The sequence below is a fragment of the Perognathus longimembris genome, chromosome 15, assembly GCF_023159225.1.
Source record: "Perognathus longimembris pacificus isolate PPM17 chromosome 15, ASM2315922v1, whole genome shotgun sequence".
Lineage (NCBI taxonomy): Eukaryota > Metazoa > Chordata > Mammalia > Rodentia > Heteromyidae > Perognathus > Perognathus longimembris.
The window spans coordinates 20,361,465-20,382,280 of record NC_063175.1 but is presented as its reverse complement, the minus strand read 5'-3'; the positions used below and the strand labels follow the sequence as shown (position 1 = coordinate 20,382,280).

Genomic DNA, 20,816 nt, shown 5'->3' with positions numbered 1-20,816 from the left:
TCCAGACCCAGAAGGAGATAGGTGTGGCTTACTTCCACACTGCCCCAGGGCTGGGGGAAGGGCAGCATCTCAGGAGCGCTCTCATTGCCCTTCCCTCCTCAAGGCCAAGCTGAATCCCCAGCACCCTAGCCCTTTTATTGAGACAAGCTCTCACTAATTTTCCAAGGCTACCCTCAAACTCTGGATTTGCTTGCGTCAGCCTCCTGAGTAGGTAGGATTACAGCCATGGATTTTCTGTATTTTTATTTTTTATAATATCTGGAGTGTGTGTTGCACACCAAGTGTGATTGTGTATTTTAGAGTTTCAGAGACCATTGTGGGATTTGTATTTATCTGGGAACCAACATAGACTTATGTTGCTCCTCACATTTGTGGATCCAGTGCCACTGTCACCGGAGAAAATCCACGCACTTATTTCTGTTGAGTGTGTGTGTGTGTGTGTGTGTGTGTGTGTGAACATGCATGCATGTATGCATGCTATGCTGGAACTTAGGGTCTGGGCACTGTCCCTGAGCAGCTGTTGCTCAGGACTAACACTACCACTTGAGCCACAGTGCCACTTCCAGTTTTCTGGTGGTTAATTGGAGATAATCTCACAAACTTTCCCCTCCTGGCTGGCTTTGAACTGCAGTCATCAGGTCTCAGCCTCCTGAGTAGCTAGGATTACAGGCATGAGCCGCTGGTCCTTGGCTTCCTACTGATTTTTTTAAATGGCTATTCCACTAGGTATCTTGGGGGTCCTGATTGTTTCTTGGTTTCTTCTGTTTCCCTGTGGGGCAATGTCCCTGGCTTGCTGTGTGCCTGGCTGTGTCCCAGGCTTGCTGGGTACTTTGTGCTGTCCAGCTCATTATGATGCAACTCATGGGTTGCTTTGGGTAGTGCCCTTAGAACAGAGTGCTGATTCACACTGCATCCTTCCCACTTCTGAATTTTCTTACAGCCTTGTGACTCTCACATGGAATATGAGTATCGGATCTTGAGAACGCTTTTCATAAGATATTTTTAAAAATTACTATTGCAGCTGGGTGCCTGTGGCTCATGCCTGTAATCGTAGCTACTCAGGAGGCCAAGATTTGAAGATCATGGTTCAAAGCCTGCCCAGGCAGGCAAGTCGGTGAGACTCCAATCTCCAGTTATCCACCAGAATATGGAAGTGGCGCTGTGGCTCAAAGTGGTAGAGTGTTAGCCTTGAGCAGAAAGAGCTTAGGGACAGCACCAGTCCCTAAGTTCAAACTCCATGACTGACCAAAAAATCCAAAAATTACTTTTGCTTAGATGACTTTCTTTAAAGTTATCATATGCAATGCTTACTTCTACTTTAGTCTCTAGGACGAAGTGTTCCTCCTCTTCCTTTTTTAGGTAGGGTTATTGGTATTTGTGGTTTCATTTAGGTTACATACCCTGCAGTGGTGGGAACATTGACCTCTCTAGAGCCTCATAAGTCTTTGAAATCATTTGGCACATGATAGGACAGACTTTTCATTGGCTTCCCTTGGCTGTCAGCCTGTCTTGATAATTTTGTATAGCTGCAAATGATGTTATAAATATCCAAATAGCCGTTGACAGGAAAAGGTTCTCCCACCCCTGTTTTAGAGCTTATATAGTTCCTTGTGGAGATGTACAAAACTAATATCCTAGCAATCACTAACTTAGAGTATCTTGCTTTTCTAAATATTGTAAAATTAGTCATCTTAAAGTAACTAACTATGGTTTCTTTTTTAACATACACATAGGGAGTATAAATCATATAAATAATATCCATTACTTCACTGACCTGAAAAATCTACTTTGGGTATTTCTGTTTTTATTAAAATACTAAAAATATTTGTTCTAAATATTTAACAAGGGCTGGGAATGTGACTTAGTGGTAGAGTGCTTGCCTAGCATGCATGAAGCTCTGGGTTCGATTCCTCAGTACCATATAAACAGAAAAAGCCAGAAAAACAGAAAAAGTGCTGTGGGTCAAGTGGTAGAGTACTAAAAAAAAGCTCAGGAACAGTGCCCAAGCCCTGAGTTCAAGCCCCAGGACTGGCAAAAATAAAAAAAATTAACAAGTATGTTTTGCGTTTTGTAACATTTTTCAGGCAGCATTTGAGAGGTTCTGTAATTGTCCTTGAGTGAGCACTTTTTCCTGTTGAAATTTGTTTTTCCATTGAAACCTGTGACATCTCGTTTTGTATTGACTTTCGGTAGGTGTTTTCACAGTCCTGTGTTTGGTATGGAGAATGTGGAGTTGCATCTGGAGATAAGAGGTACAATTGCAAATATTCTGGGCCACCAAAACCACTGCCTAAGGATGGGTATGACTTAGTACAGGTAAGTTCATTAGGAACACAAAATGCTGGTCATAAGATCCTCTAGCTTATACCTTAAGGGTAATGATGAAGTGAGGCTTAAATATTTATCCCAGATTTTAACCTGTAACTGCAATACAGAGAAAATAACATAACTCCAGAGGCCTAATTTTCCAGGGGCTGACTTTGTTCTTATGATGTTTCCCAGTCGCAGGTTACTTACTATTTAGAGACTAACCTTCATACCTCAGAACCTCAGATGTAACTCTTTGGGACTTAAGCACAATGAATTCCAATTTAGCTTGTTGTTGCTAGATATCAGGCCCTGATGAGACTCTCCTGTTACTAAGCTGTGGCTTCCTCTTCCTGTATTCATTTTTAGTGAATTTTCTGTGCTTCCCCGAAAGCCTGTGAATTTTGACTGCTAGCAGGGTTCTGCTTTATTAGCATTTTTACCACCTTAATACACTGGGAAGTAAGGGGGAAAAACTGGGAATAGCTAGGTGAAAAGACTAGTTTTAGAGACCTAAGTATTCAAAAATCAAGTTGACATATTGAGCTACTCCCTTATTAGAACTAATAAAATTTTTACTTTATCTGGAGTAATAAGGGAAGTTGTGTGCTAAAGGCAGTTACAATTGAACTTAAAAAAAAAAAAAAAAAGGCCAGGAGCCAGTGGCTCAAGCATGAAATCCTAGCTACTCAGAAGGCTGAGATCTGAGGATCTCAAAGCCAGCCCGAGCAGGAAAGTCCATGAGACAGTTATCTCCAATTAACCACCAAAAAGCCAGAAATAGAGCTGTGGTTCAAATGGTAGAGTGTCAGCCTTAAAAAAGCCGAGGTCAGAATGATTATAAGGTCCTGAGTTCGAACCCTAGTACTGGCATGTAAGTGTGCACATACACACACAATATGAGAAGAGCAAAAATAATTGTCATACAAAAGAGAAATCTTATAAGAAAAGAATTAGAGATATTTCTTTGACTTCTACCTGAGAATCTCTAGTTTATGAATAATACGGTTAAAAGAATTATGCCAGAACTTCTCAACTACATAAAAGGAAACATTGTCTTTCCTCTAACTCTGCTGCTCTGTAGGAACTCTGTCCAGGATTCTTCTTCAACAACGTCAGTGTCTGTTGTGATGTTCAGCAGCTTCACACATTGAAAAGTAACCTGCAGCTGCCTCTACAGTTTCTGTCTAGGTAGGTTGACTGCTGGGCAAACAGAACCAGTGGGTTTTGGGTACTTGGTATCAGTAATTTTCTGATTTCCCTTTAAAAGTCAGAGTTTTAGATCTGTTTTATTTAATAACACATTCTTCCAACTTGTCAAGGATAAGAGGGAAGTAATCATGATTTGAGTTAGTTCTCCTGTAGTTACAGACTTGCTTTCTCATCTGAGATGTCCTGGCCCCACAAGGTGTCTGCTCTGTGGGTAGCTTTTTTCAGGCAGGAACTTTTTAAAAACATTATTGTTATAAAGGTGATGTGCAAAGACTTTACAGTTACAAGCCAGGCAAGATTACCTTTCTTTTTAGACAGTGACATCCCTTCCTTCACCCTCTCTCAATTTTCCCTCTTGTCCCCACCTACAAGTTGTATAGTTCATTTTCAACATGGTGTCTAGTGAGTACCACTGCTGCATTTGTTCGCCTTTTGTCCCTCCATTTCTGTGCCCCCTTGCCCTCCCAAAGAAAAGTGAACAAACAAGACAAAGAGAAAGTAATGACAACAAAGGAAAAAACCCTCTTGTTTCCATTTCCTGAGGTCATTTTGATAAGTATTATTTTATATGATCAGAAGCATATAGGCATTGTGCCTTTGTATTCCTCCCCTAATAATATCCTCCTTTGGTCTCACTGTGTGTGAATGCGTAGAGTCCTGTATAATTTATCATGTCCCAATGTATTTCCGATCTAGCATTGCATATGAGAAAAAACGTGCCATTTGTGTCTCTGAGGTTGGCTTACTTCTCTTAATGGGGTTTGTTCAAGGCCCATCCATTTCCCTGCAAGTGACATATTATTCTTTCTAAAGGCAGACAGGAATTTTTGGTGCACTGTGAGGAGAGGTTCTTGATGGACCTTCAAGACCCTGGCCCTCATCCATGCAGTCCTGTGCTGCTGTTTCCCTCTCCTTGCCGCCCCTGCTTTGCATGTCCCATGTCTCTCCCTGTATTGAAACGATGTGCTAATAACAGATCCTTAGTAGCTTAACAACTGCTAAGCTTGCTCTGTGTACTTGACTGGTTTGTCAAAGTTCATTTTGTCTTCAGAGTTCATCTGTTCTCTGTGACAAATCCAGTGCAAATGGATTGCACAATAGTTGTTCTTCTGTAGGCCTACCTAGCAGTTTTCGAATGGGTAAAAGAACAAGCTGGTGTCAGTAGATTGTGGTAACTTTGTAAACTTTTGTCAGACTTCAGCATACTGATGAACATGGATGGGGAACAAATGTAAAGATAAGAAAATGTGCTTTGCAGATATCACTGTAGGTGGCTAGCGTAAGCCAGCTTCCACAAAGAAAACCCTGCTTCTTAGTGGAAATGGATAATACAGAGTGGAAAACCATCACTAAATTGTTCTCTCAGGATTTTATATAAAATAATAGTTGGTTAGAAGTTAGAATCTGCCAGGAGCTGGTGGTTCACACCTGTAATCCTAACTACTACAGAGGCTGAGATCTGAGGATCTCAGAATTGAAGCCATCCTGGACAAGAAAGTCTGTGAGACTCTAAGCGCCAATAAACTACTCAGAAAAGGACAGAAGAGGCACTCTGGCTTGAACAAAACAAGGCACTAGCCTTGAACAAAAGAAGCTCAGGGACAGCACCCAGGCCCTGAGTTCAAGCTCCAGGATTGGCAAAAAAAAAAAAATTAGGATCTAATTGGGTCATTATAAGTTGTTAGACATTGATGGAGCTGGATTGAAGCCCTTGTCACTTGATTGAAGCACATTTAGTTCGCACTCTTCTGTGGGGCATTATAGATTTAAACAACACATAGCCAAAATTTCATCCATGATATCAGAGGTACCAAAGCTTTACTTACTTATACCAGCAAATAGGACAGACAGTCTGGCCTATGGAATCTTATGCAGCTGTGAAATTGATGATTGTAGAGATTAAATGAAGTAGCATGTATAGAGATTTGTAATTCATGTAAACAGTACAAAACTGTGCAATCCAAAAGTGACTTAGGATTTCTACACAAGCCTCCTGAGGGAGTTCATGTGTGTGTGTCTGTCTCTTTTACTAGAATATAGGAGACATCTTCCTCATCCTATGTTATCTATGATCACTGGATCATCTCAATTACTTGTATTTGGAAAATCAAGTCAAATAAAGCAGTAGCTTGTGTGGGTGCCAAAGAGGAATGTGAACCCTTTTGTCACATTATCAGGTTAACATTAGGAGCTTAAACTTCAAATGTGAAGGGCAGTAGTCAGCATTTAGTGCTTTGGAAAACTCATATGTTTCTGAAGTACCTGTAGCCAGAGATTAACACAGCTGTTTTATTTTTGTTTTGCAATGCTAAGAATCAAACCCAAGACCTTACATAATGACTGTTCATTGTATCTTTACAAGCTGTTAGGAAATATCTTGTGTTTTAGGAAGGCCTAGAATTATCTAGTGCTTAGAAGAAAGTCTTTTAGTAAGTTGCAAGATGAAAACTTTAATATACTAACTTATTTCCCCCCTCTTTATGGGAGATGAGTGTGGTTTGAATTCAGGGCATTGCATTTCTCAACTTGCTTGCTTGTTTGACTCTACCACTTGAGCCATACCTCCAGCCTTCTTTTTGTTGGTTATTTTGGAGACAGAGTCTAGTGAACTTTTCTGCACAAGCTAGCCCTGAAACAATCCTCAGGTCAGTCTCCTGAGGAGCTAGGATTACAGGCATGAACCACTGTCTCTTGGTCTCTTTTTCCTTTATCAGAATTATCATAGTTTCAGGATAAAGGAAAACATCCCTAAATTACAAAGTACAGAATTTGGGAAATATCATTCTCTTTTTGAAATTGTATCTGAACAAAATAAATGTTGTAAAGTTAGGGAAGTTTTAAAAGCTGTTTATTCATGGTAAATTAATCTGAGGTCTTAAGAATTTGTGAGGTAAGTATGTTTGCACAGAAAATAAATGTCTCTTCAGAAAAAAATTTTGGGGGGATGAGACTGGGACTTGAACTTGGTATCTGATGCTTTGCTCATTGGCTGGTGCTCTACCAACTGTCTTAAATCACATTTTTCTAGCCTTATCTGTGAAGTTATATAAAATATGATTTACTTTTCTTTAGATGTCCATCCTGTTTCTATAACCTAATGAATCTGTTTTGTGAGCTGGTATGTAGCCCTCATCAGAGTCAGTTTCTGAATATTACAGAAACTGAAGATTTTGTTGATCCTGTTACAAACCAGACAAAAACAAATGTGAAAGCATTGGAGTACTATATTGGACAGAGTTTTGCTAATGGTAAGTAAGCTTATTTTTTCCTCTTAAAAAAAAAACATGACAATCAAGTTGTTCTTTGTTTTACTGTCAACTATGTGGAAAAGCATATTGTGTTGCCTTCGCTTTGCTTGTACCCTAGCACTTGCTACAACCAATAAAATAAATTTCTTTAAAGCATTTATTTTAACCCCTTCCTAAATTTCATGATCATAGGGGAAATTTTAGTATGTGTAAATTTACCTGTGTATATTTTAGTAATCATTGAAACTTTGGTTCTAGCAGTCATGAATTGTTTTGGTGCATTCTTTTTCTTTTTCCAATCCTGGGGCTTGGACTCAGGGCCTGAGCACTGTCGCTGGCTTCTTCTTGCTCAAGGCTAGCACTCTTGCCACTTGAGTCACAGAGCCACTTCTGGCCTTTTCTATATATGTGGTGCTGAGGAATCGAACCCAGGCCTTCATGTATATGAGGCAAGCACTCTTGCCACTAGGTCATATTCCCAGCCCTTCATGAATTGTTTTAAGCTCATGAATTACTGAAAAACTTAGGAGATGGGGTGAAAAGCACAGTAGCTACTAGAAAGGAACTGGTCTTGATTTTGAGGAAACAGGTAGCTCATTATACAGGAACATAAGTAGATATTACAGATAGAAGAAAGGGTCCTCAACCACTAGAGATCATAGAATAATCTGAAAGAGACCCTCTGTTGAAAATTAAATTAAAGAATTTTGAAAAGAATATAATGCTATAGAAAAGGAGTAAACAAGTTAGAAGTAAAACCAAGCAGATCTTAAGAAGAAACAATTTTTAAAATGGAGTGAAAGATAGACAACTAAACAGTATTTTTAGACTAGTCTAAAAAGTAATATGTCAGTAAGATCCAATTTATCAGCTATAAGAATAATATACAGGGCTGGGAATGTGGCTTAGCCATAGAGTAGCTTGCCAAGCATTCATGAAACCCTGGGTTCTATTCCCCAGCACCACATACTCAGAAAAAGCCGGAAGTGGTGCTGTGGCTCAAAGAGGTAGAGTGCTAGCCTTGAGCATAAAGAAGCCAGAGACAGTGCTCAGACCCTGAGTCCCAAGCCCCAGGACTGGCAAAAAAAAAAAAAAAAAAAAAGAAGAAAACATTGTAATTGTTAGGTTTTTAAAATAGGTAGCCGGTAAAGGAGAACGCCACGCGGTATTCAGGCAGGAAAGAAAGTTTATTACCGAACTGCTGGCCTGTGGCCAAGATGATCCATGGCTGGAGAGAAGGGAGAGAAGAGAGGGAAGGGAGAGAAGGGAGAGAGAGAGCGGGACACCCACCTAGCCCTGCCTTATCTAGGGCAGGGGCAAGGGGTGTGGCCAGGTGGATTAGGATGTGACCTCAGGGAAAGGGGAGGTAACTGCCTCCAGGTCTGCAGGTTACCCAGGTAACTGGGTGGAGACTTAATGAGGTGGGGGCATCTACATGGAGCCCTCAGGGAGAGGACCTTACAGTAATGACCACTTGAAAAGTTTAACAGGAGAAGTTTAGCAGAAAAAGTATTCCAACCAGGTACTAGTGGCTCATGCCTATAACCCTAGCTGAGATCTGATGATCATAGTTCAAAGCTAACCCGGGGCAGAAAAGTCCATAAGTCTTTCACCTCCAATTAACCACCAGAAAACCATAAGTGGTGCTGTGGCTCAAAATGGTACAGTGCATTGAGCAAAAGAGGTCAGGGACAGTGCCCCAGGCCCTGAGTTCAAGCCCCAGGACAAACAACAAGAAGAAAAAATATCCCATCAACATCACAAAAGCAACAAAAAGTAACGCACCTAGCAATCAATTTTCCAAAACATGTGATATAAAAGACAACTTGATTGGAGCAAGAACATGCTCTTTAGAATAATGAACATATGTAAAATCTGATATATAACTAGTGTTATTACAAATCATTGCAGAAATGGTGTGCTTATTGGATTGGTACAAATGAAAAAGTTGAGCAGTTCTAACTATTCATGAGTATGTGGAGCAACAGGAATGCTAATAAGCTATATACCTTATAACTTGATACCAATGTTTGAAAAACATTTCTGTAATATCTGGTAAAGCTGAAGATAAATACACATCTCAGAAATTCCATTTACCAAAGCCTGCCTTACAAAACTCCTAGTATATGTGAATAAACATGATCCATGTAAGCACATACATTGTAGAATTATCAGTGATCATGAAAAATAGAGACATCCAGACAAATGAGAAGTGAGAAGACAAGTCACAAACAGGGAGAACATTTTTTGCAAAAGACATATTTTATTAAGATATTAACCAAAATATACAAACAAACTTAAAATTCATCCATAAGAAAGAAAACATCTTGATTAACAAATGTGCACAAAACCTGCACAGATACCTTACAGAAGAAGGTGTGCAGATAGTAAATATGCCTAACATCATATGCCAGCAGGGAAGTATAAATTAAAGTCACAATGAGGTACCATTCCACACTTAATAACATGACCCAAATCCAGATCATTATTTAGTCCATCAAATGTTGGTGAGAATATGGAAAAACTGGACCCTATTTGTTCCTGGTAGGAATGCAAAAAGGCACAGCCACTTGGAAAGACAGTTTGGCAGGTTTCTTGTCAAACCAAACGTGCTTGTCATATGATCCAGTAGTCACACTCCTAGTATTTACTCAAGATGAGCTGAAAACGTATCCACACAAAAGTCTGCACACAGACATCTATAGCAGCTTCATTTGTAATTGCCAAAACTTGAAAGAGGTCAAGATGTTTTTCAGTAGGTTATTGGGTAAATAAACTGACACATCCAGACATGGAATAATATTTATCATTAAGAACACAAACTATCAAGCCATGAAGAGATGGGGAACCTTGAATCATATTACTAAGTGAAAGAATCCTATTTGAACAGGCTGTACAGCATATGATACCAAATTTGACATTCTGAAAAAGGCAGAACTTGGGAGATAGGAAAAAGTCAGTAGTTGCCAATTGCTAGTGAGAAAGAAGAGGTGAATAGATAGCACAGAGAATTTTTAGGCAGTGAAATTGCTGTGTTGACACCACAAGGCTGGGTACATATATGTATGTATGTATACTTATGTATATATGTAGGTATCTCTCTCCATATATATATATATATATATATATATATATATATATATATATATATATGCCACAACCCATAGGACATATGCCAAGATAAATCCAGATGTCATCTGTGGGTCATGGGTGGTAGTGATGATAGTGATGTGTTAGTGTAGTTTCATCATTTGTAATGAGTGGGCCACTGTGGGAAGTTTTCAGTGGAGGAGGTTGTGCATATAGAGTATGTGGGAACTCTGAAATTTGTACTTAATTTTTCTGTGAATTATATACCTAAAACTTATCAAAACATCATTAAACATGAAAAATAGAAACAGAATATTAAATCCATTAATTGTTCTTAGGTTAATGATAGTCTTATAAAATATTGAAAACTATGAAATATATGAATTAGTTGTCTGTCATAAAGATGACCTTTAAATTGTTGCCTGAAACCTTATAGAATATATGTAGTATGTTGTTTGCATGAAGTTTTAAAATAAAGGTGCTGCCAATTCATAGATACATAGGGTGGTATTGCTTCTTTGGAAAAAAGGCTGGAAATTCCTGAAACATTTAACCATAGTTTTGGTATACCCAACAATCCAACATCCAGGAGAACTAAAAACTTTTGCCTACGTAAAACCTTACAGACTTGCTGAAAGCATTCTGCTTAGTCCAAGAAGTCAGCACAAAAGACCATGAATTAGATGGATATTTGTTCAAAATGTCCAAAATAATCAACTTTATAGAGAGAGATTCATGGTTATTAAGGACTTGAAAGGTCAGGAGATGGGGCTGATATCTAAAGAATACAAAATTTCTTTCTGAGCAGATAGTGATGGTTTTACATATAGAAATATGCTAAAATCCATTAAATTGTTAACATTTAAGTATGTGTATTATAGTACATGAAATATATTTCTTTTTAGTGTGTGTGTGTGTGTGTGTGCGCCAGTCCTTAGTAAAACTTAGTGCCAGAAATGGAGCTGTGGCTCAAGCCTTGAGCAAAAAACTCAGGGACTTTTTTTTTCTTTTTTTGCCAGTCCTGGGGCTTGAACTCAGGTCCTGAGCACTGTCCCTGGCTTCTTTTTTGCTCAAGGCTAGCATTTTACCACTTGAGTCACAGCACCACTTCTGGCTCTCTCTATATATGTGGTGCTGAGGAATCGAATCCAGGGCTTCATGTATGCGAGGCGAGCACTCTTTACACTAGGCCATATTCCCAGCCCTCAGGGACTTTTAAAAGTTAAAAGAAATAAGCATAGTTAAAAAAAAAAAAACCTGGGGCTGGGGATATAGCCTAGTGGCAAGAGTGCCTGCCTCGGATACACGAGGCCCTAGGTTCGATTCCCCAGCACCACATATACAGAAAACGGCCAGAAGCGGCGCTGTGGCTCAAGTGGCAGAGTGCTAGCCTTGAGCGGGAAGAAGCCAGGGACAGTGCTCAGGCCCTGAGTCCAAGGCCCACGACTGGCCAAAAAAAAAACAACCTGTTGAATCTTAAAGACAGTAAAGAAAGTAGAAAAAAAGATACAAATCACTTCAAAAGAGTGACAATTAGCCTTTTTTTAACCAGAATCTAGAATGAAATAACATATTCAGATTTATGAGAAAGATAATTCATTCTAGCTAACTTGTTTTTCAAAATGATTTGTCTACTTCCATGGGGCTTAGGGGAAAGATCCTGGGAATTCTTTAGCAAACAGGGACCAGTGAATGAAAATTACCAGTACAGAACCCACTCTAATTGCTTCCGGTGTAAAGAACATTATCAGTATTATCCTTTTGCAGTATATTATCCTTATATGTACTATAGTAAAACCAAAAAAGAGAATATTAGAAATGGTGGCCTTATTAGATTGTACAAATGAAAAAGTTGGGCAGTTTGAATTGAGGATGTGGAACAACAGGAATGCTAATAAGCTATACACCTTATAACTTGATGCCAATGTTTGAAAAAAATGTCTGTAATACTTGGTAAAGCTGAAGATAAATAAGTATACATCTCAGAAAACTAGTATATGTGAATCTCTGCCCCAAAGCTAGTTTAGCCTGTAAGTTCTGCAATTCTCCAGCTATGTAGTCTCCTGCTGCAGTTTCATTATCTAAAAAGGCACTACAGTTCTCTTCCCTAAGTCTTAATACTGTCCTCTGTACCGAGAGACTTGAAACTGTTGTGAGAACTCATGCCTTGCTATAATCTTTTCCCTTTCCTGTTGTGTTTTGCTTTTGAGTTACTGGGAACCCGGTGTGGCTTGGAATCAGGCGTAGCATATTTGCACTCTGCTAAGCTAATTTAAGGGAAGTTTCCTGCCTGTAGAGTTTACCGCTCCACATTCCATTCTGCTGGCTAGCATGTTTGCAGTGCATATCAAGTCTTGCATTTACATTTCGGAGGCTTTTTGTAAGATCTTGTCTGAGAAATTAAAGCAACATCAAGTCTCCATCATTTTCCCCTCCCAAATCGTCTAGCAATGTACAATGCTTGCCGGGATGTGGAGGCCCCCTCGAGTAATGACAAGGCCCTGGGACTCCTCTGTGGGAAGGATGCTAAGGCCTGTAATGCCACCAACTGGATCGAGTATATGTTCAGTAAGGACAATGGACAGACGCCATTTACCATCACTCCCATTTTTTCAGGTAAGGACAACAGTTCCCAAGTGTGACATATTTATGGTGTTGCTTTAAATCTCGAGAATCATACTTCTCCAAATGGAAGATAAACAAATTCAAATACCTACCTCCTAGAGTTTCTCCCTAGTAAGGAAGGTGGCTACTACCAAGTGCCAGGGGCTCATGCCTATAACTCTAGTTACTTAAGAGGTTAAGATCTGAGATTGTCATCCAGCCCAAATGGAAAAAAATCCCAGATTCTCAGCTCCAATCAACCAGCAAAAGGTCTGAACCAGAAGTGGAGCTTATGTGATAGAGCACTCGCCTAGAACAAAAAAGCTAGGCAAGAATATGAGGCTCTGAGTTCAAGCCCTAGTACCAGCACTGAAAATAAAAATAAAGGCCACCAGACAGTGACTTGATTGAGTTGGGTGGTCTACAAGAAAAAGAATTGCCTTTAGAGACTGATAATATAACTCAAAGACTAGGCTGGGAGTTTGCTTGCTCTCTTGTTTAAAGAGGCACCCAGACAGCTAGTATAGTATTAGCCTAGCTGCTCAGAAAGAATTAACACACAATGGAAAGTTCAGCTTGGTATGTGGTATAGTTGGTTGTCAGTGACAGCACCCTATTGCGGAATTATTGACATGTCTTCAATTTTTACAAGGCAATGCAACAACCCACATCTTGCTTTAAGATGAAACAAAATCCTCTAGTTCTTATTCTTGCAGTTGTGTTGTATTTGAATGTGCTGTTGTTGGGTTTAAATATCATTCAGTACTAAAATTTTAATGTTTTTCAACACAATTCCTTCCTGTAGATCTTCCCATCCATGGGATGGAGCCCATGAGAAACGCCACCAAAGGCTGCAACGAGTCTGTAGATGAGACCACAGGGCCCTGCAGCTGCCAGGACTGCTCCATCATTTGTGGCCCCAAGCCCCACCCCCCACCCCCTCCTGTTCCCTGGAAGATCTTTGGCTTGGACGCCATGTATGTCATTATGTGGATCACCTACATGGCATTTTTGTTTGTGTTTTTTGGAGCATTTTTTGCAGTGTGGTGCTACAGGTAAGTGACTTTCTTTTTCCCTCATCAAGGGCAAAACAAAATCTAAGTGGCACTTTTAGTTTGCACTTACCAGATCTTAGTTAATGAGAGCAAGAAACAGAAATTCATGGAATACCACTCCATAGATAATGTAGATCCTGCTGCTAAGTAAAGAGTCAAGTTTGTCTAGACATTTAGATATTTGGAGTTAGGGTTTTTTATTGTGTTGCTTTGTTTTGTTTTATGCCAGTCCTAGGGCTTGAACTTAGGGCCTGGGTGCTGTCCCTGAGCTTTTTTGCTAAAGACTTGTGCTTTATCACTTGAGCCACAGCTCCACTTAGTGCTTTTTAGTAGTTTATTGGAGATAAGAATCTCATGGCCTTTCTTGCCCAAGCTAGCTTCAAACTTTGATCCTCAAATCTCAGCCTCCTGAGTAGCTAGGATTATAGGTGTGAGCCACTGGCACCCAGCTGGCTGGAGTTAGTTTTATTAGTTTATTCAGAATGCTGTGAAATCTAAAGCATTGTACACTATTCTTTAGCAATCTACGGTCATATGAGCTAATCTGACCCAAGTATGATTAACCAGTACTATAGTCTCCTTTAGTAATTGCATCTTTATTTAAGACAGTACATTTTTATTAACTTTTTATTTTGAAATAATTTGAAACTTTACCAACATGTTGCACCAGTGTTTTTATGTATCTCCTTTCTAGTTTCCCTACAACTATGGAACTCATAATGATGAGAACCGTGAAAATATCACTGGTGAAATACTAGGTGAACTTCGGACTGTATCCAGAGTTCTCCAGTGATTTCTTTCATATTTACTGTTTGGTTTTAGGATTGCCTGTTTTTGGGTTTTGTTAGTCTCCTCCAGTCCCTCAGTCTGTCTTTCCTTTTTTATAGTCTTGGCACTCTTGGTGAACACTGGCTAGTTAATTTGTAGCACATCTTCAGATTGAGCTTGAGCCAATGCTTTCTTGTGGTTAGTTTGACAAGAACATCGCAGACATGATGATGTCTCTTTCTCAGAATATTACATCAGGGGGCTCAGGATGTCTAGATGTCTCATTACCACTGATGTTAACACATGGTATAGGTGGTGTCTACTGGGTTTCTCTACTGTGAAGTTACCATTCTTTCTCCTTACAATTAAACATTTCTGAGATGAGAAACTTGAATTCTATAATAATACTTTATTCCTCTGAAACTGTCACCCACTGTTCAATGATTCTATACAACCCACTGTTTACTGGTTCATGACAACCATTATTTCCATGATGTTTGCCTAGTGGTGATTGTGGGTTTCTGTTACTCCATCTATATTTACTAATTGGGCTTCTTCCTGCAGTTATTCAATTATTTACATTATAGGCTTTTATTTGTTCTATGGCTTGTGTCCAATATTATCTATTTTGTTGCTTTCTGGTTTGGACATTTTTCTTAACTCCAGACTTGGCTCTTCTTCAAAGAACTTTTGTTCCTTTGGTTGGAGAATGGTAGAAACCAAGATATGGGCATTAGGTGTGCTTATTACTGCTGGGGAGGACAGAGTGAAATTGTCTTTTAGTGATTTGTTTATTAAGTGTCTTCCTATATTGTCAAAGTATTTGCATGTACGTAAGTTGAACAATGAAGCCTGGGGAAAACACTCTCTTCTTAAATTTTCTCCTAAGACTAGTGGGCCTAGAGAGCCTGAGGAACTTAGAGGAAACAAGAACTGGGGAGGAGGAAGACATTACAAAGGTAAGCTCTTAAAATAACAGCCTCATTGTGATGATGTCCACTAATACTACTTGTATACTTTTATTTTTCAGAAAACATTATTTTGTGTCAGAGTACACTCCCATTGACAGCAATATAGCCTTTTCTGTGAATGCCAGTGACAAAGGTAGGCCCATTGGTACCAAAGTTAAAGGGTTGGTTCTTTGAAAACAAATGTGGGGGGACTGGGAATATGGCCTAGTGGCAAGAGTGCTTGCCTCATATACATGAAGCCCTGGGTTCGATTCCCCCGCACCACATATATAGAAAATGGCCAGAAGTGGCGCTGTGGCTCAAGTGGCAGAATGCTAGCCTTGAGCAAAAAGAAGCCAGAGACAGTGCTCAGGCCCTGAGTCCAAGGCCCAGGACTGGCCAAAAAAATAAAAAAAAGAATAGAAAACAAATGTGGGCCTGAGAGTCTTCATTTCCTCAACAAGCATTGCACCTGGTCTGTGAGACAGTGCACTAGTACCAAGGACACAGCTGTGGCACCTTAGAACCAAGTGTTAATAATAGCAGTGAACTAATTATGGATGGGAATAGGAACCACAGGCACTGAGGGCAAGATTGAAAGGAGCTGTGGTCAAGAGAACAGTCAGAGAACTTCAGTTTCCCAAGGCTGGTGTGCAGGCATCTTTGCTCCATGTACAGGCTTAGCATCCATCATGGGCAGGATGGATGCTCAGGATGGATTCCTGAGCAGAGGGGTCATGATCATGAGCGATCATGGTTGGGGGAGGAAGTGGGGGCTGGTTTGACACAACCAAGTGGGAGCCAATGTTCTCCCTGTTCCAACTTTGAGGAATAGTGTGGCTCTTAACCTCTATACCCCTTTCCTCTCCTTTTCTTCCAGGGGATGCTTCCTGCTATGAATCACTTGGTGCAGCATTCGAGGGCTGTTTAAGACGCCTGTTCACACAGTGGGGGGCTTTCTGCGTCCGAAACCCTGGCTGCATCATTTTCTTCTCGCTGGTCTTCATCGCCGCATGTTCTTCAGGCTTAGTGTTTGTCCAAGTCACTACCAATCCTGTCGAACTCTGGTCATCGCCCAACAGCCAGGCCCGCCTAGAGAAAGAGTACTTTGACACACACTTTGGGCCTTTCTTCCGGACAGAGCAGCTCATTATCCAGGCCCCCAACACCAGTGTACACATCTATGAGCCTTATCCCTCAGGAGCCAATATACCCTTTGGACCACCACTTGATCTAGAGATTTTGCACCAGGTAATCTGCTGTTCACAAACATAAGTCCATTCAGGAGAACTTTGGGCATGCTAGTTTTTCCATGTTGACCAGTTCTATCTGGTTCAGCTTTGGAACTTTAAAGTGGCAATATTTCTAGAAAATATTTAAACATAAGGCAAAAGTGTTTTAACTTACATTGCAAGAACATGATGACAGGCATTGAACTTAATGAAAAATCTTACCATTGCTCACTTTTAGATTGACTGCATACCAAATTTTTTTCTGGAAATTGAGATGAACAGAGGAAAACTTAAACAGACTGTCTGTTGTAAAAAGAATATTTTTTTTTGGTAACTGAAGATTGTATCACAGAGTCTAAAGAATTGAAATTATCTGTTTTTCTTTTTGAGACCAAAGATAATACCTTTATTACCAAAAGTGTCTAAGGTAGAACTTGTAACTTAGTGTGACATGAAGGTCAAGAAAGGGCTTGGGAACTATAACTCTCTTTTTATTTTTTGCCAGTCCTAGGGCTTAAACTCAGGGCCTGAGCACTGTCCCCGAACTTCTTTTTCTCAAGGCTAGCACTCTGCCACTTAAGCCACAGTGCCACTTCTGGCCGTTTTCTATATATGTGGTGCTGAGGAATCGAACCCAGGGCTTCATGAATACGAGGCAAGCATTCTGCCACTAGGCCATGTTCCCAGCCCCAACTATAACTCTCTTGGTGCCAAGATGGCTGTAAATGATCTCTCCCACCCACCTGCTCTTCTCGATGTGACTAATACTCCTTCTGTGATAAGAGGAAGTACATGTTTCCTCTCTTTGCTTGCTTGTTTCTGAGGTGGAGCCCAGGACCTACAGCATGCTTCACTGGCTCTCTACTACTGAGCTATATTCCTGCTCAGCTCTCTTCCTTTGAACTTTGGAATACCTGGGACTCTGGTGGACATGAAATTAGATGACTTCTAACACAGTCTATAGAAGACACCAGAGCAATTTTATGGTTCTCTTGGAATTCTTTCTCTGAGAACCTAGCATCCCATGTTGTGAAGCAGCCAAGAAGTCCACAAAGAGAGCTGAATCATAAAGGACCTAGCCCCTGCTCCCGGCCTGGGTGGACAACCAGCTGATGCATAGAGAATGAAGTTTTTTATGCTGTCTTAGGGGCGGGGATGAGAGCTGCTGGAGCATTACTGATACTACTGTTCCAGAAATGAGCAGATAGATGCTCCTATATGAGCTTATAGAATGGAATGAGATCCTCTCTCCTTTCATGCTTACCATGGCCCAGCATACTTGGTATGGAGAAACAAACCTATAAGTAAACTATATTCACTACCCATCCTCCACCAATACTTGAATTGAACCTAGGGCCTTGGTATAGGGTAGGCAAGTGCTCTACCTCTTTTAAGCCACACATTCTGATCCTTTTATTTTCATTTTATTTTTTTGTGTGTGCTGGTACTAGGACTTGGGCTCAGAGCCTGATCACTGTTTCATAAGTTTTTCTACGTAAGGCTAGCACTCCTCCACTTGAACCACTTCTGGCTTTTTAGTGGTTAATTGGAGACATGAGTCTCTTACAGACTTTTCTGCTTAAGCTACTTCGAATTGCAATCCTCACATCTCAGCCTTCTGAGTTAAGATTACAGGCATGAGCCACATTGTATTGGTGGCTTTTTTTATGTTATTGTTGTTGAGACAGTATTTTAACATTTGTCCAGGCTAGCCTCTGACTCATAATCCTGTTTCCCTGCCTCCTCCTTCTGAGAAGCTGTGCTTAATGAAAACTCCATGTGCAACTCTGTGGTTATTGCTATTTTTTTTTTTTTTTGTCAGTCATGAAGCTTGAACTTAGAGCTTGGGCGCTGTCCCTGAGCTCTTCAAGGCTAGTGTTTAAGGCTAAGTAGTGCTCTACCATTTTGAGCCACAGCACCACTTCTGGTTTTTTGGTGGTTAATTGGAGATAAGAGTCTCACTGACTTTCCTGCCTGGACTGGCTTTGAAACTCCATCCTCAGATCTCAGCCTCATGAGTAGTTAAGATTATAGGCATGAGCCACTGACACCCACCCAGTATCTTTGGTTATTTTTTTAAATTAATTAACTTATTTATTGTCAAAGTGATGTACAAAGGGGTTACAGTTTCATATGTAAGGCAATGAGTACATTCTTATCAAACTTTTTACCACTTCCCTCATTTTTCTCCCTCCCTCCCCCTTCCCCCCTAGTTGGATTACAGCATATAGTTCTGTAAGTATTGCAGTTGCATTGGTTCAACTTTTACCCTTTGTCTCTCCATTTTGATGTTCTCCTTCTCTTCCCTAGTTCCAGTAAACATATATACAATACCCAGGGTACCGAAATCAGTAACAGTGGCATCAGGGGTGACTTGGAAAAAAATTATACAAAGAGAAGTGAGCCATACCCAAAGCAACATAGACTCTATGGTTTCCTTCATTGGGAATAATTAGTACACATCTAGGATAGTCCTAGCAGGAGATCACAATAGCTCAATAGGGGTAGGAATATGGCCTAGTGGTAAAATGCTCGCCTCGTATACATGAAGCCCTGTGTTCGATTCCTCAGCCCCATATACACAGAAAAAAGCTGGAAGTGACACTGTAGCTCAAGTGGTAGAACAAAAGAATCCAGGGTCAGTGCTCAGGCCCTGAGTTCAAGGCCCAGGACTGGCAAAAAAAAAAAAAAAACAACACAAAAAACCCCACAATAGCTCAGTAGCTGTGTACATATGAACACAAGATGATCCTAAGTTTTGGTTATTTTTAAGATAAGATCTCCTGAACTTTCTGGTCAGGTTGGCTACAAACAATTCTTCCATCACAGCTTCCCAAGTAGCTAGGATTACAAGTGTGAGTCACCACACCCAGTCCATCCATTTCTTTTTTTTTTAATGAACTGCATAATTTTTCCCTTAAATGTTGTTCTTACCTACAGAAAGTGAAAAGTATTGAAAAACATCAGAGGAGTCACACAACTCCCATAGAATTCTTTTTTCTCCCAGTGAGTGCTCCTTTTTTTTTAAATCTTCTTTCAGGTTCTTGACTTACAGACAGCCATTGAAAACATTATTGCATTTTATAACAACGAAACTGTGACACTTCAGGACATCTGTGTGGCCCCACTCTCACCGTATAACAAGAACTGCACGATTTTAAGTGTGCTAAATTACTTCCAGAACAGCCATTCCATGCTGGACCACAAAATACAGGATGACTTCTATACATATGCTGATTTCCACACACACTTTTTGTACTGTGTCCGGTAAGTCATTCGTGAAGATTTAATGGGAGCCTGTCATTCTTTTTTATCTTTTAAATATAACTTTATATCTTCATATCTAATTGTTCTTAAGCATGTAATCTCCATTTAAGGAGTGGGGAGGATTGACAGGCAGTTTGACCTAAGAGGCCATGCATCATTTGGGCTGGCGACTAGTTGAGATTAGTCACCTACCTTGGCTCACCTATGAGGGAATTTTAGGTTTGCCCTGGTAGCAGACAGAGTGGCATAATGCCAGGTAGGCCTGGTGTCCCTGAGTGGTATAGACTTAAGAGACAGGTGTTTAGCAAGGGAAATAACCACAGTATCTGTTTCTCTCCACTGTGGAAGCAGAGCAATTACTTCTTCTCACCTTGAATGCCCTATTCCAATAACCACATCTCCAAGGCCAAGTTTTGTCATTGGAATGAGACTTTTAAGACAATTGGGCCGTGTTTGCTCTACTTTAAGGGCATTACCTCTGAAAAGTTGTACTCATAGAACAATAAACGTAGCATCCTCATAGGCCCTAAGCCAGCATTCTCAACATGGTAGATGGTATAAGGGAATGGTAGTGATAGGAAAAAAAAGCATTTTGCAATGATGTGCAATTAATTTGTAGTCTCATGTGCATCTCCATGACTTCAGGCCCTTCTGCACCCACCTTTTCCTGTCCTCCAGTCTTCCCTGCTTTTCCACCTGTCCATCCTACACGAACAGCAGACTTGACCTGCTCAGAACCAAGCAGAGATGTTCTATTTCCTGTCATTTAATAGCATATGCACCTGCCAGTTACTCAAATGTGAAGCTTTATCTCTGATTCCTCATTCCCAAGTCTTCAAGGGACCGTTGTGGGTTTCAACCTCTGGATGTCCTCTCTACCCATGACATGGAGTCACTCAGCTGTGGGACGGGGACTCTGTTCAGCTGCAGATCACCTGCCTCCATAGCTGAGCCAGTCCTGCAGCCAGGAAGGGAAAGTTCTGTCTGGTGACTGGTGTGAATTTGATTCTCTCTCCACAAGCCTCCCTCTGCCTACCTCTTCCAGGGCCACTACATAGGCTTCCTCCCCGCATTCCTGTTTAC

At 40.4% G+C, this 20,816-nt stretch overlaps 1 protein-coding gene across 1 annotated transcript in view; it reads left to right on the top strand.

The window, feature by feature from the left end:
• Window positions 1-20,816, top strand: part of Npc1 (NPC intracellular cholesterol transporter 1) — a 53,846-nt gene that overhangs the window by 11,116 nt on the left and 21,914 nt on the right. Inside the window, exons 2-9 of the mRNA XM_048363640.1 lie at window positions 2,194-2,316; window positions 3,392-3,498; window positions 6,592-6,767; window positions 12,306-12,473; window positions 13,267-13,516; window positions 15,315-15,388; window positions 16,115-16,485; window positions 19,507-19,733. Of these exons, the coding sequence (XP_048219597.1) occupies window positions 2,194-2,316; window positions 3,392-3,498; window positions 6,592-6,767; window positions 12,306-12,473; window positions 13,267-13,516; window positions 15,315-15,388; window positions 16,115-16,485; window positions 19,507-19,733 (1,496 nt within the window). The remainder of the gene's footprint in view (window positions 1-2,193; window positions 2,317-3,391; window positions 3,499-6,591; window positions 6,768-12,305; window positions 12,474-13,266; window positions 13,517-15,314; window positions 15,389-16,114; window positions 16,486-19,506; window positions 19,734-20,816) is intronic.